At 40.9% G+C, this 12,418-nt stretch overlaps 1 protein-coding gene across 1 annotated transcript in view; it reads right to left on the reverse strand.

The window, feature by feature from the left end:
- Window positions 1-2,223: 2,223 nt before the first annotated feature.
- Window positions 2,224-12,418, reverse strand: part of NUAK1 (NUAK family kinase 1) — a 46,619-nt gene continuing 36,424 nt past the window's right edge. The window contains exons 5-7 of the mRNA XM_063395742.1: window positions 7,819-7,938; window positions 7,384-7,516; window positions 2,224-6,306 (exon numbers count right to left, since the gene is read on the reverse strand). Coding sequence (XP_063251812.1) covers window positions 5,153-6,306; window positions 7,384-7,516; window positions 7,819-7,938 — 1,407 coding nt within the window. The 3' untranslated portion in view covers window positions 2,224-5,152. The remainder of the gene's footprint in view (window positions 6,307-7,383; window positions 7,517-7,818; window positions 7,939-12,418) is intronic.

The raw sequence follows: 12,418 nt of genomic DNA on the forward strand, positions 1-12,418 counted from the left end.
TGGCCAGATGACAGGAAATCAAAGGGTTTTCTGCACTGATAAAATTCCAGGAAATAAGGGGTGGGGAGTAAGGAATAGAGATAGCCAGAAACAAAATGCTTAGATTATCTATCCAAAGAAGTTGCTTCTCCAGCCAAATTACTCAGTCTTTTATGAGAAAGATGTACTGGTTTGGCAAGGAGGAAAAAAAGAGCTCCATCAGACAATAAAAAAAGGCTCCAGCTGAATTCTAAATACCAATAATGCAGCGGAAACCCAGCTTGTTCTCTGCTATGGTAAAACTTTCAGTTGAAACTCTGAAATGAGTAACCCTCGAACAGGTACCAGAGACCTTGGGCTGATGCTAGCAAACATTGGAGTTTCTATTGGCTCCACAAAAGCATTCTTGCAGATTTGTCTCCAGAATCAGCTCATTAAAATGAGCTGTGAATCACTGAGATAAATGTCGAATCAAACTGATAAGCTTCTTATATATACCAAATTTACATACGTATCAGACATCTCCCTTCATTAGGCTGGTTATGACTTACCCTGTAGCTATAACTGAGGTTCTACTGTTGCAAAGTTTTACTGCACATGCTTATGGAGTCAATAACAAATTTATCTGCAAATTCATTTGTCTGCAGTAACTAAAAATGCTCTCTTGCTTCCTTGCTGCTGTCTTGCCCAAACCATAAAAACTCAACAATTTCTGAGAACCACTGGAATGCATATGCAGTAAACATAAAAGAAAACCAGGTCTGTCTACAGATTTACTATGTGACTTCAGCTAAGACATTGCTCTGCACTTATCTTCTGTAATAAATAGGAAAATTAAGACTCTGATCTTCGACCCCACCCCAGCCAGAGCTGTGCATTCTCAGAACTGCACAAACATGTACATAATTACTCTTCAGAGCTTGCCACAAACGTGCAACATGCCCATCCATCCAGAACTTTCTAAAAGTCATTATTTTTAAAATGAAACAAATAGTTTGTCCTCTGTTTCACTTTTTAACTAGCGTGATTAAAAAAACCCAAAAAACCCAACAAAACAAAAACAAAAAACCCCCAGTTGTTTCATAATTGCTATTACAGAAGAGACTTGCAGTATATTTTCCACCGCCAGCACAATTAGACCTTATTCACCTCAGGTGCAAGAACAGGCATGCTATCTTTGACTATACACCTCGTAATTCCTGACTCAATTAGCACACAGCAGATAATCATTCCTTTTGTAATGTATTAACGCCAGCTTACCCTTCTGCATCACTGGCTTCTACTCTTTATTCCCACTGGGGTTGAAGTGGTCGTAATCTAGCAGCTACAGCCATGGCTTCTTGTTTTAAAAAGCTTGAGAGAGAAAATTAATCAGAACAACTAAAGTCTTTTTATTTTTTCACAATATCCAAACCTTTGATCCTAATCCAAACTGCCTATAATTTTAAAAAGCAGAATATACACCACAGGTATCTTGGCTGGCTGCATCAAGGGTGAAGCTTAATGGTGTCTTGCTCAGAGCCAATACGAAGACGTTGCCAACCATTTCCTTTATTTTAACAAGTCCCCAGCACACACAGCATACCTAACACCCAGCTTCCCTTATAATGCCCACCTGTTTTCCAAGAAAAACAATCCAAAGCCTTGTGGTGATCATGGGAATTCCAAAAAAAATGAAAACTGACTTCCCGTTTTCCCTTCTCACCAGCGGATTACTGTCTGTTCAAGGTCATCTGACCAAAATCAACACACACACTACAGCAGTGAATTGCCTTGAAAATATCAGTCTTTTTTATCAAATTACTGCTCAAACCCCCTAAATGTTCACAACAAAAATATTGCCAATAAACTGTCCCTTTTCCAGATGGGGAGGAGAAAGGACCATGACCATCTGTCTCTGAGCTGCAAATGAGTTCTGCGGTGTCTGGTCAGCCAGCTCTGTCACCTACAGGACACCTGGCCCACAAACCTCATTTATCTTCAACAGAAAACCCCCAGCCAGCTGTTCTCCACCAAAATTTCTAGAGCTGAAAGCTCTGTGTGCTTTGGAGTGCCAAATGCTTCACAGCAAAGGAGTCTCTGTGGCCACCCACATTATATTCAAATGCACAAATGAGCCAAGGAGGTTTGCATAAACAACTTGGTACAAAGTGCTGAGATGCTGCTGTATTTCTTTATGACAAGTTCATTACCATTTGGCACTGGCTCATGCTGATGTACAGTGAAAAAGGGGGAGAGAGACTCTTCACAGTTACATTAATTTCATTTTATTTAATAAAAAACAGTATCAGATTAAAAATACAAACACTTCGCGTGATTATCCAGCGTTTTTCCCTGTGTGCCTTGCAGAGCTCAAACCAACCAAGGATTGGGAGAAAAAAAACAAAAAACAAAAAAAAACCCAAAAATAACACCAAACAATTTTGGCCGGAGCTGTAAAATAATGTTGCACCAATTAAATTACACCAAATATATTATTATAACTTTGAAATGGCTTTCAGACCAATAAATTAAAAAAAAAAGACAAATTCAAATAAAAAAGTTGACTTTGTATTACAAAAAATTAAATAAGAATCACAACACTAATAGTAACAATGTGCAGTCAAGTTTTTTTTTCTTCTCTTCTAGGAATGATAACATGCCAGTAAACATGTAACATGCCAGTAACATGCCAGTAAATCCCTACATAACATTTCCAGTTTGGCAGCAAGCAGTCACTCACTCATTCACATTTGTACACAAGGAAGCAGGCCTGGGCAAAAGCCTTGGAGATAGGAGCCTTCAGGGTGCTCCTCACTTCCCTGCCACGGCCAGCTGAACTCCCTTCCCTTCGTCCTGAAACCTCTATAAATCCACTCAAGGTTTAGTGCCAGATGTGCAGGGAAGGTGTGATGCTCTGGCCTCAACTGGACAGCACTGACTCACACCAGCTGAGGATGCAGTTCTCACACCCCAGGGCATGAGTTAGAAACGTGGCTGCAAGGCACATCCACCCTTGTTTCAGAAAGGCCATGGAGACTACGTTGGGTTGTTTTAAAATGCACCACAGCAAACCTGTTAATTCAACACACTGCAAAATAGGGTGCTGGTTTGGGATGGGGTAAAAGGGCACATGCAGGGCTTGTGAGAGAAGATGAGACATCTGAGTATCATACAGAGAGGTACACATCTGTAGAGAAGTGACCTGCAGTTGCCCTTCCTGAGCAAATGACAGTGAGCCAGATTTCACTTGACCACCTGAGAGTATGTCTCTCAGAGATTTCATGGTATTGACACCATTTATTTTGGAGTCAAATTTGGTCCAGTGTAAGTGAATAAATAAAAAGTAAAGGTTTTCCACAGAGGCAGATTAACTGATTTAGGAAACTCAAGCTGGTTCATCTTTATGCTAGGTAGCTCACTTGATTTTTAGGAGGAACCAGCAGACTTAAGTACCATGACACACTGAATAAGAGGAATCTGCAAGTAAAATAGATTCCTGTTCCAGATGCCAACAATATATGGACTTATCCCCACTTCCCAAGGAATCCCCAGGGGAACTCTTTTCAGTTTCTGCACCATCTCTAGGATTTGGGACACAGTGAGTCAAACTCTGTTTTCAGTTCCAGTTACAGGGCAGGAGTGAGACCAGAACTTGCCCCATGCCTCTCTGCTCTGGGTATGAGTGTGGATACAGGTTTTGTAGCTGTGGATCATTTGGCATCATTGGCAGAAACCTGTGATTTAATCACACCAGTGCACCTCCAAGAAAGCCGGGGCTATGTGCTCATGGAAATGAGACTGAAATGGGCCTGAAGATTCCAGTTTGCCCAGGCCTGTCAAACACGCAGTGCCCTCCTGACATAGGCTTACATTCAGGTAATCCAGTAGACCCATGTGGTACCTTTATGGGAGTTGAAGCCTTCGGTCTGGATAGCTGGATATGTCTGTGAACACAAGCACATATCCTTTTTTTTTCAAACTGGTATCATTGCATATTCAGTACCACCTATACTAGATAGAGGCAGGCCCACAACTTTATGCTAACTCTGTTGTTAAATCTACCATTATCACTTCATCACTCTATTCTTTCTGCTCCATTACCACCAACCTAGAAACATTTTCATTTGCAGAAAGGCATCTTCTCAATAACTTTATGACCTCTATCCATTTCCTACATTCTACAACCTTCTCCTTACCTAACATTCTTGTTGCAAACTACTGTCACCACCAAATACTACAAGCTAGCAGCAAGGTGGCACCACTTGCTGACAGTGACTGAACTCTTGACTGGAGGGTCAGTTAACCCTTGAGACCCTTTGTCAGATCCATCTTTGTCTGCTCATTCATCTGGCTGGCCATTTTTAAAGAGTCACAGATTGAACATATGGGTTGAAATGCATTAAAAGATCATTTAGCTGCTGATAACACCCATTCCTTCCAGTTGCCATTATCATTTCTGTGGCTCTGTTTTTGCAGGTAGTTGGAAACAATCTTAGAACTTTCTACTCACTGAAGAGCAATGGCTCTGGACACTGTGGGAGGTCCAGATATGAATGCCTGCTCCATCGCTGGTCCACAAACACCTAATGAGGTTTTCCTGGGGCAAGTCTCTCAAATTATCGTAGAAAATGTTCAGAACCTCTCAGGTCACCCTGGTGGAAGGGACCATGGTGACCACCTAGCCTGGTGTCCAGCATAATGCAAGCCAAAGATTCCCACTGTGCAATCACTGCACCCAGACAAATAATTTCAGAGGGAAATAATGCCTCTTATTCTAAAAGGCATCCAATTTTGACTTGAAGAATTCAGCTCATCTCTTAATAAAGCTTATTTAATATTAATTACAAACCTCTCAAAACATGTGTCCCTCAATTCCAGTTTTAATTCTGTCTAGCTTTGACTTTGAGCCATCAAATCTTGATGCTGTTGTCTGCTAGCTCCTGATATGCTTTCATCATAGATAGAAAGACCAAAGATTTTTCTCTGGTCTAGGTAGGTAATATTTTGAGGACACAAAATTAGAGAAGTGTGAGATGGCTTTGGGGCAACTTTACTTGGAGTTCAGCTAAGTAGGTACAGTCAGCTCCTCTGAATCAAAACCTACCATTGTCAGCAAATCAGTGACCTGGCTTACTCCATCATAAAGGTACACAGAATAACTCCCTTCCCTCCCTTTTCCATCTTCCCTCTGCTAGTTGAGCTTGTTGCAGATCTCTAGGGCTTTCTTGTAGACCTGAGTCACATCATCCATGTCTGTGAGAAGAGAAAAACTGCTGTCCCCCAGACGGTTGCGGTAACGCTTTAGATACTGTGGCCGCGGGCAGTTCTGAAGTCCTTCGAAGTCTTGAATCTGGAGGAAATTTTCAGCAGAGACACAGCTCCGTATTCTCTGCCTGTTTGGCCTGTTCTCTTGCAAATCCAGCAAATCAAATGAGTCACTGGACAAAATACTGTCATCACTAATTACGCTGGAAGGGCGACTGTAACTTCGAGGTAATGCATCCCCGGGCAAGACGATTTCTTCCATGGCCTCCAATGTTGGTGTGTCAGGGCTAATCAAAGCAGGTTCAGTGCTGTTGGTAGAATACTTGCTGTTATGTTTCAAGATGCCCTTACGCCTGCAGGAATGGCTATAAGACCCATTTCTGGATGGCTCAGTGACCCCTGGAGAAGTGTCACTGTTTACTGTCTCATCATTATTGTCCAAGAGTTCAGAAGATTCACTCCTTTCTGGAGAGGAGTAATAGCCAGACTCCCTCTGCTGAGTCTTCTTTAAGATTCCTTTTTTTGGCATTAGTGAAGACTGCTTAGTGCCATACTTGCCAGCTACCTCTCCCTCTACAACACTTTTAATGGCCACACCAGTCCTACACAACTCCTGATCCATCTTAAAAGCAGAGGGCAACACTGGGCTGACAACTCCTTCAATGAAACCTGCACTGTGAGAGCGATGTTCACTGTTGCTCCTTTTCTTCAGGATGCCTTTGGGTCTCTTGGAGGTTAGTTTGGTTGCATTTTCAGCTCCTCCTTCCTGGATGGACTGTGCAATGTCATTTTCCTTTTTTGATTTCTTTAGAGACCTTTGTCTCTCTAGTGTGACTTCAGGACCTTTGGGCTTAGAAAGGCACTTGATTTTGGTATCAGTCTCTGGTTGGAGGCCAGTAGAACGGTGATGCCAATCAATGAACCTTGCCAGCAGTGGGGACTCGGAGTCCCTCATGGCATCACAGTCACAGACACTGCTCTTGTAGCCCCAGTTAACCCACCAGTGGTTGGCAATGTCTTCAATCGTTGCTCGGCGTTCAGGGTTCACCATCAGCATCCACCTGATAAGACCACGAGCATCTATGGATGAAGAATGGCATATAACATTTTTAGTACATGGGCATTATTAGGTTTATCAGTTTAAATTGAAAGTGTGAAGACAATCAAATGAGCAAAAATAATGCTCCGTACTACAGAGAAAGTGAAATGGAACAAGGCTTTGACTTTCAGTCACTGATGGAAAATGCCTCTGGGCACTACTTTTTATCAGAAGAGTATGATTCACTCTGGAAAATATACACTGGGGTAGCCAACAAATTAAGATTTGTACTGTATTAGACAGTGAATAGTTCCATATTACTAAAGGAAGTCACCAACCTCTTGACTCCAATGACAAAACATAGAGGAAAATGAGATGGAATTGGGATGTTTTAAATGATATACACATTGTTGCTTCTGTATTTACTTTTTCCATAAACAGTGTAGTCCTCTGTGTATTGTAAAGGTTTATTTTCATGCAGAGAGCAAGAAGACAGAAAATTGAAAGGAATGGCAAACAGCCAATACAAGATAAATATTCATTTAAATATAATATTTGCACAGATATTAAAGGCTGGAAGGAGACATTGTTATCAATGAGCCAGACTTAGCTGCTACTTTTCTGTCAGGTGACTGCTTAATGTGCTATCCTAGAAGCCAGTGTGAACACAGTGGCTTTAATTCAGATTTTGGCCTGCCTTCTTTAATAAGAGATTGTGTTGCTCTGACCATTCACCTCCTCTCTGCTTGTGATGGCCCACAGGGTAGCGAGAGGACTGCTCTGTACCACTACCTTGTAGCAGCTCACAGCTCGTCTGAACAATTCCAATTGCTATAGCTAACAGACCTTCCACTGCCACAGATCTACTTAAAAGGGCCCATTACAGCTCCTCAAGGCAACAAAATCTATCTGCTACAAAACTTTATTTTCAAAAGGGCTTTTGGAAAGTGCTGTACCCAGACGGGAATTTATAGCAGATGAACTCAGTAGGAGAATGAGATTTTTTTTTGTGTACGTCATTCTAATATGACACTGTAACATGTTGGAAGGGGCCAAACAAAATGCTCCATTCTGAAATGCTGTCAGCTCAGTACATGGCTCTCCCTCCTTTTTCATACCTGAGGTCTGTGTTGGCTCACGATATTCTCCACTGCTGATCTGCCTGATGAGATTTTTGTGATCAAAGCCATCAAAGGGCATCGTTCCATAAACCAGAGTGTAAAGCAATACACCAAGGGCCCAGCTGTCAACCTGAAATACAGACACAATACGTGTAAGCCCAGGAAATTTGATCCCTGCCCTTTTCCATGCCATTAGCACCACAAGAGCAGCATCATGTCCAGCTGCACCTACTGCTGGGCAAACTGATATCTAACATCTCACTAACCACCCACAGGTAATGTAAGCAAAAGTGAAGCAGCGTAAGAACTTCAAATACAGGACAGACCCAAGTGAACTCACATGTATGGTAACATTTGCATTAAGGCTACCCCTCACGAATATTGTCATCAAAGACATCCCCATACCATCGCAGAAAAACTGACCCTTCTTACCTCTGGGCCTCTGTAGGGCCGTCCATTAACTATTTCAGGGGAAGCATACAGTGGGCTTCCACAAAAGGTCTGCAGAAACTTGTCTTTGTGATAAAGGTTGGAGAGTCCAAAATCAGCAATCTGCAAATAGAATTGCACAAGGCATTTGTAGTATTAACTAATTAGATTTCTTAAAATAATAAAAAATCCTTTATCAGGAAAGACTTAGCTATATTTGTCTCTGCCACAGGGCAAGGAACTCGATGTGGATTTTACTTTTCTCTCTGAAGATCTCTCAGAGAAGAAGGGTTCCCAGGTTAAATCCTCCTGATTAGGAACAAGGATGCTTTGGGTCCATTCACATACAGGCCACCAACTGCACAACCATCAGCTGGTAATTCCATCCTGGATGAACTGCATATGCTCACAAAGACAATCTCATACTGGGTAGCCTGCTGTCCACTGACTGCTCTTCATCTTGTGTAGCTATTAATACCAGAGGAAAGCAAACAGAAAGTACCACCCTTCTTATCACACACATGCAAGCCAAAAGCCACAACCTTTAAGATCAACAGGAGGAGGGAGGCAGGAGTGTTGCAGGAAGCAAAGCATTACTGAAGAAAGTGATTTTTGAAATCATCTGGAATGTAGTTACGCCTGAACAAGGGGCAAAGTGAGGCACTATCCTCACTCATCCTCCAGATTCAGGGACATGGGGCTGAGGAATCTGAGCTGTTAAGCCCACGAGATGTCTGTCATGAGATAATAAACACAAGTCTGGTTCTTAACTGGAAACAATGGGCCCAAATCCGGCTTTCCCAACACAAACAAGACTTCCCTTGGGACTGCTGGGAATTTTGCCCATGTAGGAATTGCAGGATCAGGTCCAAATATTTTGTTTACTTCAATTCTCTGCCCCTGTTCTTACAAAACAAAGGCTGAGGACAGCAATACTAAATACTCCCACAACCTCTACACTTTCTTTGTTCCTCTAGCACAAGGCAACAGATCGCATTTTCATCTTGTTTAAAACCCAAATGTTTCTGCGTCCCAGAGATACTTGTACTATTGCCCACAACCAACATAATACCTACATAAGACATAAAGCACAGGCATATAAAAGGTATTGTAGATATAAAAGACAGGAGTTTTCTCTGGGTTTTCTTCACCTTATTCGTGTCTTTTCTACCAGAAAGAAATTAAATCCCAGGAATTTTCACAAGAGAAAATTCAAGAAAACACAAGGTGAGTGGGAAAGAAAAGGATGTGCCACCACCATCATTCACTCTTGGCTTTCTAAAACATGTATCATTGATGCTTCTAATACCTGTTGAATTACAATGTTCAGTGAACTCTTGGAAGAGGTAAAGTCTTTGTCTCTACTTCCTCAACTGGTACAGCTACACTGAAAAATGACACAGTTGAAACCAAAACAGGAACACATATATGCTTTCTAAATGGACATAAATAGATATATAGTTGTTACATAATTTCACGCTAGAAAAACAAACTTTTTAAATATATCCTTTTTACATAATTTTAAAGTCACAAGTCAAATATGAGATTTCATGCTTCACTCTTCCTGATTTTGATGTTCTGCTTGTGCAGGTGTTTCACTGACAATTTGTATTCATCTTGCACAAAGAGCAGCTGATTTCTGTTCATTAATTTTAATTCATCTCACCCTGTTCATTCATAAATTGAATTCACTCAGTCCCTCAGACAGCGTATTATCCACCCACAGCAGAAAATTCAACCCTTAAATAAATGCGGTTTGTAAAATCTTCATTGTATGGATGGAATGTCATTGAAAACAGCTGGTGTAGAATTGCAGTCTGCAAACATATTCTCATGGCTCAGATTGCACTTAATTGCCTTAAATTCCACTTTCTTATCATGTCACCCTGCCTGGCTTGCAGGAAGTTGGTTTTAAGCCTTATGAAGTGTGCCCTGTCAATCAGGGGAAGAATGGGATCATTTCAGTGTTAAAAATTCGTGCTGGTCATTGATTTTTATTTTAGTTCAGGATGCAGCTAAGACAAGGAGAAACACTGCACAGTGTGATTCCTTATGAAAGTACATTCCATTAACACCATGGAATGTATAATATGCATGTGGATGTGCATGAATATATATAGAGAGAGAGGGATACACATACCATTGTTCACTCTAAGAAACTCTCAGACTTGGGCATTCATGTTTTCATTTTGACCATTCAGGAAAAGAGTATTTATGTTACAGTCCACTCCCATGCTCACAGACTGATGTTTATCAGCTTTTCCCATTAAAAGTGTCATGCCCCCCAAAGCAAGATTAATAGAAGCCAACATTACTTCATGTTCTTGGCACTTAAATCGAACTTAGACATCAAGTCAAAAAAACTTCCTAAATTGGGAGGAGCAGAAAAGTGGACTTTTATTCCCCTTGCTTCAGGAATGTATGTTTCATATTTACTGTTAGCTATGATAAACCAGATGTAAGTTATTGTTGAAGTGTGGAATATAAAGTCCACGAAGTTCACACTCATGGAAATTGTTAGTTTTATCCCACTTAAGAATCTGTCTCTCTGTACTGCAGATAGAGAATAGGTAGGTCTCTTAAAGCAAAAGAAATGTACGTGCAGATGGTGAGACTTCCCGCAAAGTAAATCCCAATTCCATACACTTAGTCTGTATACACGAAACCCTCGTGGGTTTTTAGTGGTCAGTCTGATTGGTGTCCCCTTACCAGCCCAAGAGAATGTGCAGTTAGCAGGATTATGTTACTGTTATACTTGCATTGTTCTGCTCTTCTATCACTCTGAGGCAGATCATACCATTTACATCAACCTCTGCTAGACATCTCCTTTAGCTGCAATTCCCAGCCCAGGGATCGCTCTCATCCCTACACTCTTGTGAACAAGGATGTTCAGTCTCACAAGTGTTTAAAGCTCATTTGATTAATTTATGGCATTGGATAACCTTTTTCCTCTCATTGCACTCCACCTCTGGCCTGTGGATATGTAGAACTCTTCAAAATGTGTAATTTTTTGTTGCTTCCAGACACTGGTGTTTCCTTGTGGCTGTATTCTACCATATAACTCTGCTTCCAGAGATTTTTACTCACCATCACAACTCTTAAAAACAAACCACCTCCCCCACTTCTTAGATCTCCATACACTCCTTTATGACCTTCATTTAATTATCTAAAGCCTAAGAATGCTTTCCAAAGCCTAAGAATGGTTTCCAAGTTAGTGTAGTAACAAGTAAAACAGCCTTTTAGGTCAGATAATAATTTCTAATGGATTACTTATCCTCTTTATTTCCTGTTTTAAAAGTATTGTTTAGCTGCTGTACAGGATCCATTTTTAAAACATCTTTTTACTTCACATTATTATGACATGTTTTTGTAAATCATAATGCATAGATCACTAGCTTCATCGGAAACATGTATTTAATTGCACATTGCACCCAAGATCAAAGAGATTCCTTTAATTTTCTCATTCTTAAAACCAAACCACCAATTTTGTGTTTGTAATACACTGAGTGAAATATAAATACTAGGAAAGTACATATAAGACTATCAATCCATTTCTAGAAAATGCCTTCCCCTGAGTATTTGAAGCCTTCAGTCAATATCAAAATCCAAACTGCCTTTTTTTCTGCCTGAACAAACCACATGTAAATACTCTCAGAAAGAGGACCTGATAAATTTACTCCTAATAAATAATTTACAGTTCCATATGTGTTTCCTTGCCAACGGTTACTGTTTAGTGAAACAAAGAAAAAGTGGGAAGTAAAATTCTGTGCAAGCAGAAACTACAGTAACATATTCAAAGCTTCAGCATCAGGGAAATAGTGTCTGTATGCTTAACATCAAGTATTCAAAGCTGACCTTAGTCACAAGGTTTAAAAAAAAGAGAGCACAGACTGAAAAAAAAACCAACATACCAAAAGACACCTCTTGAAGCAATCCAAATTCAAACACTATTGACTGTAAGATGTATGAAATATCAATACCTTCCCAAGTTCAGTCTGCTTTTCAGTTTCATGAGACCCTTTGCAGAAATAATGACTAGGAGACAGCAAAGAAGCCACTTGCCCATGCCAAGGCAGCCTTGCCTGCTCAGAGGCCTTAACATTGAAGAGATGTAGCTGAGGAAAGGCTGGAAATATGAAAAATACCTACAGCAGTTTAAACACAACCCAAGTCAGGAAAGGAAAACTCTCAAGAAAAAAACATCCAAATGACTGGAAGTTATGTAAGGAGGTAGAGCTACCTGAATTTCTTCCACAACAGTGGCACTCACTATGAGAGCTGAAATGCATCTGTGGTTCTGAAGCCCCTGGGTCAGCTCCAAGTGTGGACCAAACAAAGTTACCTATCCTTGGCCCATTCTTCCGCTCTACCCACAAAAGAAGGACTTGCATAAAGGAGAGAGGGGCAGGAGTGGAGCGGTCTGACAAAGCTCAGCTCCCCAGAGGCTTGAGGAAGTGATTGGTTTTGCATGTGAGGACCAAAGTACAGAGATCCAGCCCTCCACAGCTAGCAAATTCCACAAATTCCTTTTTTCTCTCAAGAATTCTCTGATTAGCTGGGAAGATAGTTTTGCCTGTAATGTGGAAAGAAAGGTCATCCTGCC

This window comes from Prinia subflava, chromosome 4, assembly GCF_021018805.1.
Source record: "Prinia subflava isolate CZ2003 ecotype Zambia chromosome 4, Cam_Psub_1.2, whole genome shotgun sequence".
In the NCBI taxonomy this organism is placed as follows: domain Eukaryota; kingdom Metazoa; phylum Chordata; class Aves; order Passeriformes; family Cisticolidae; genus Prinia; species Prinia subflava.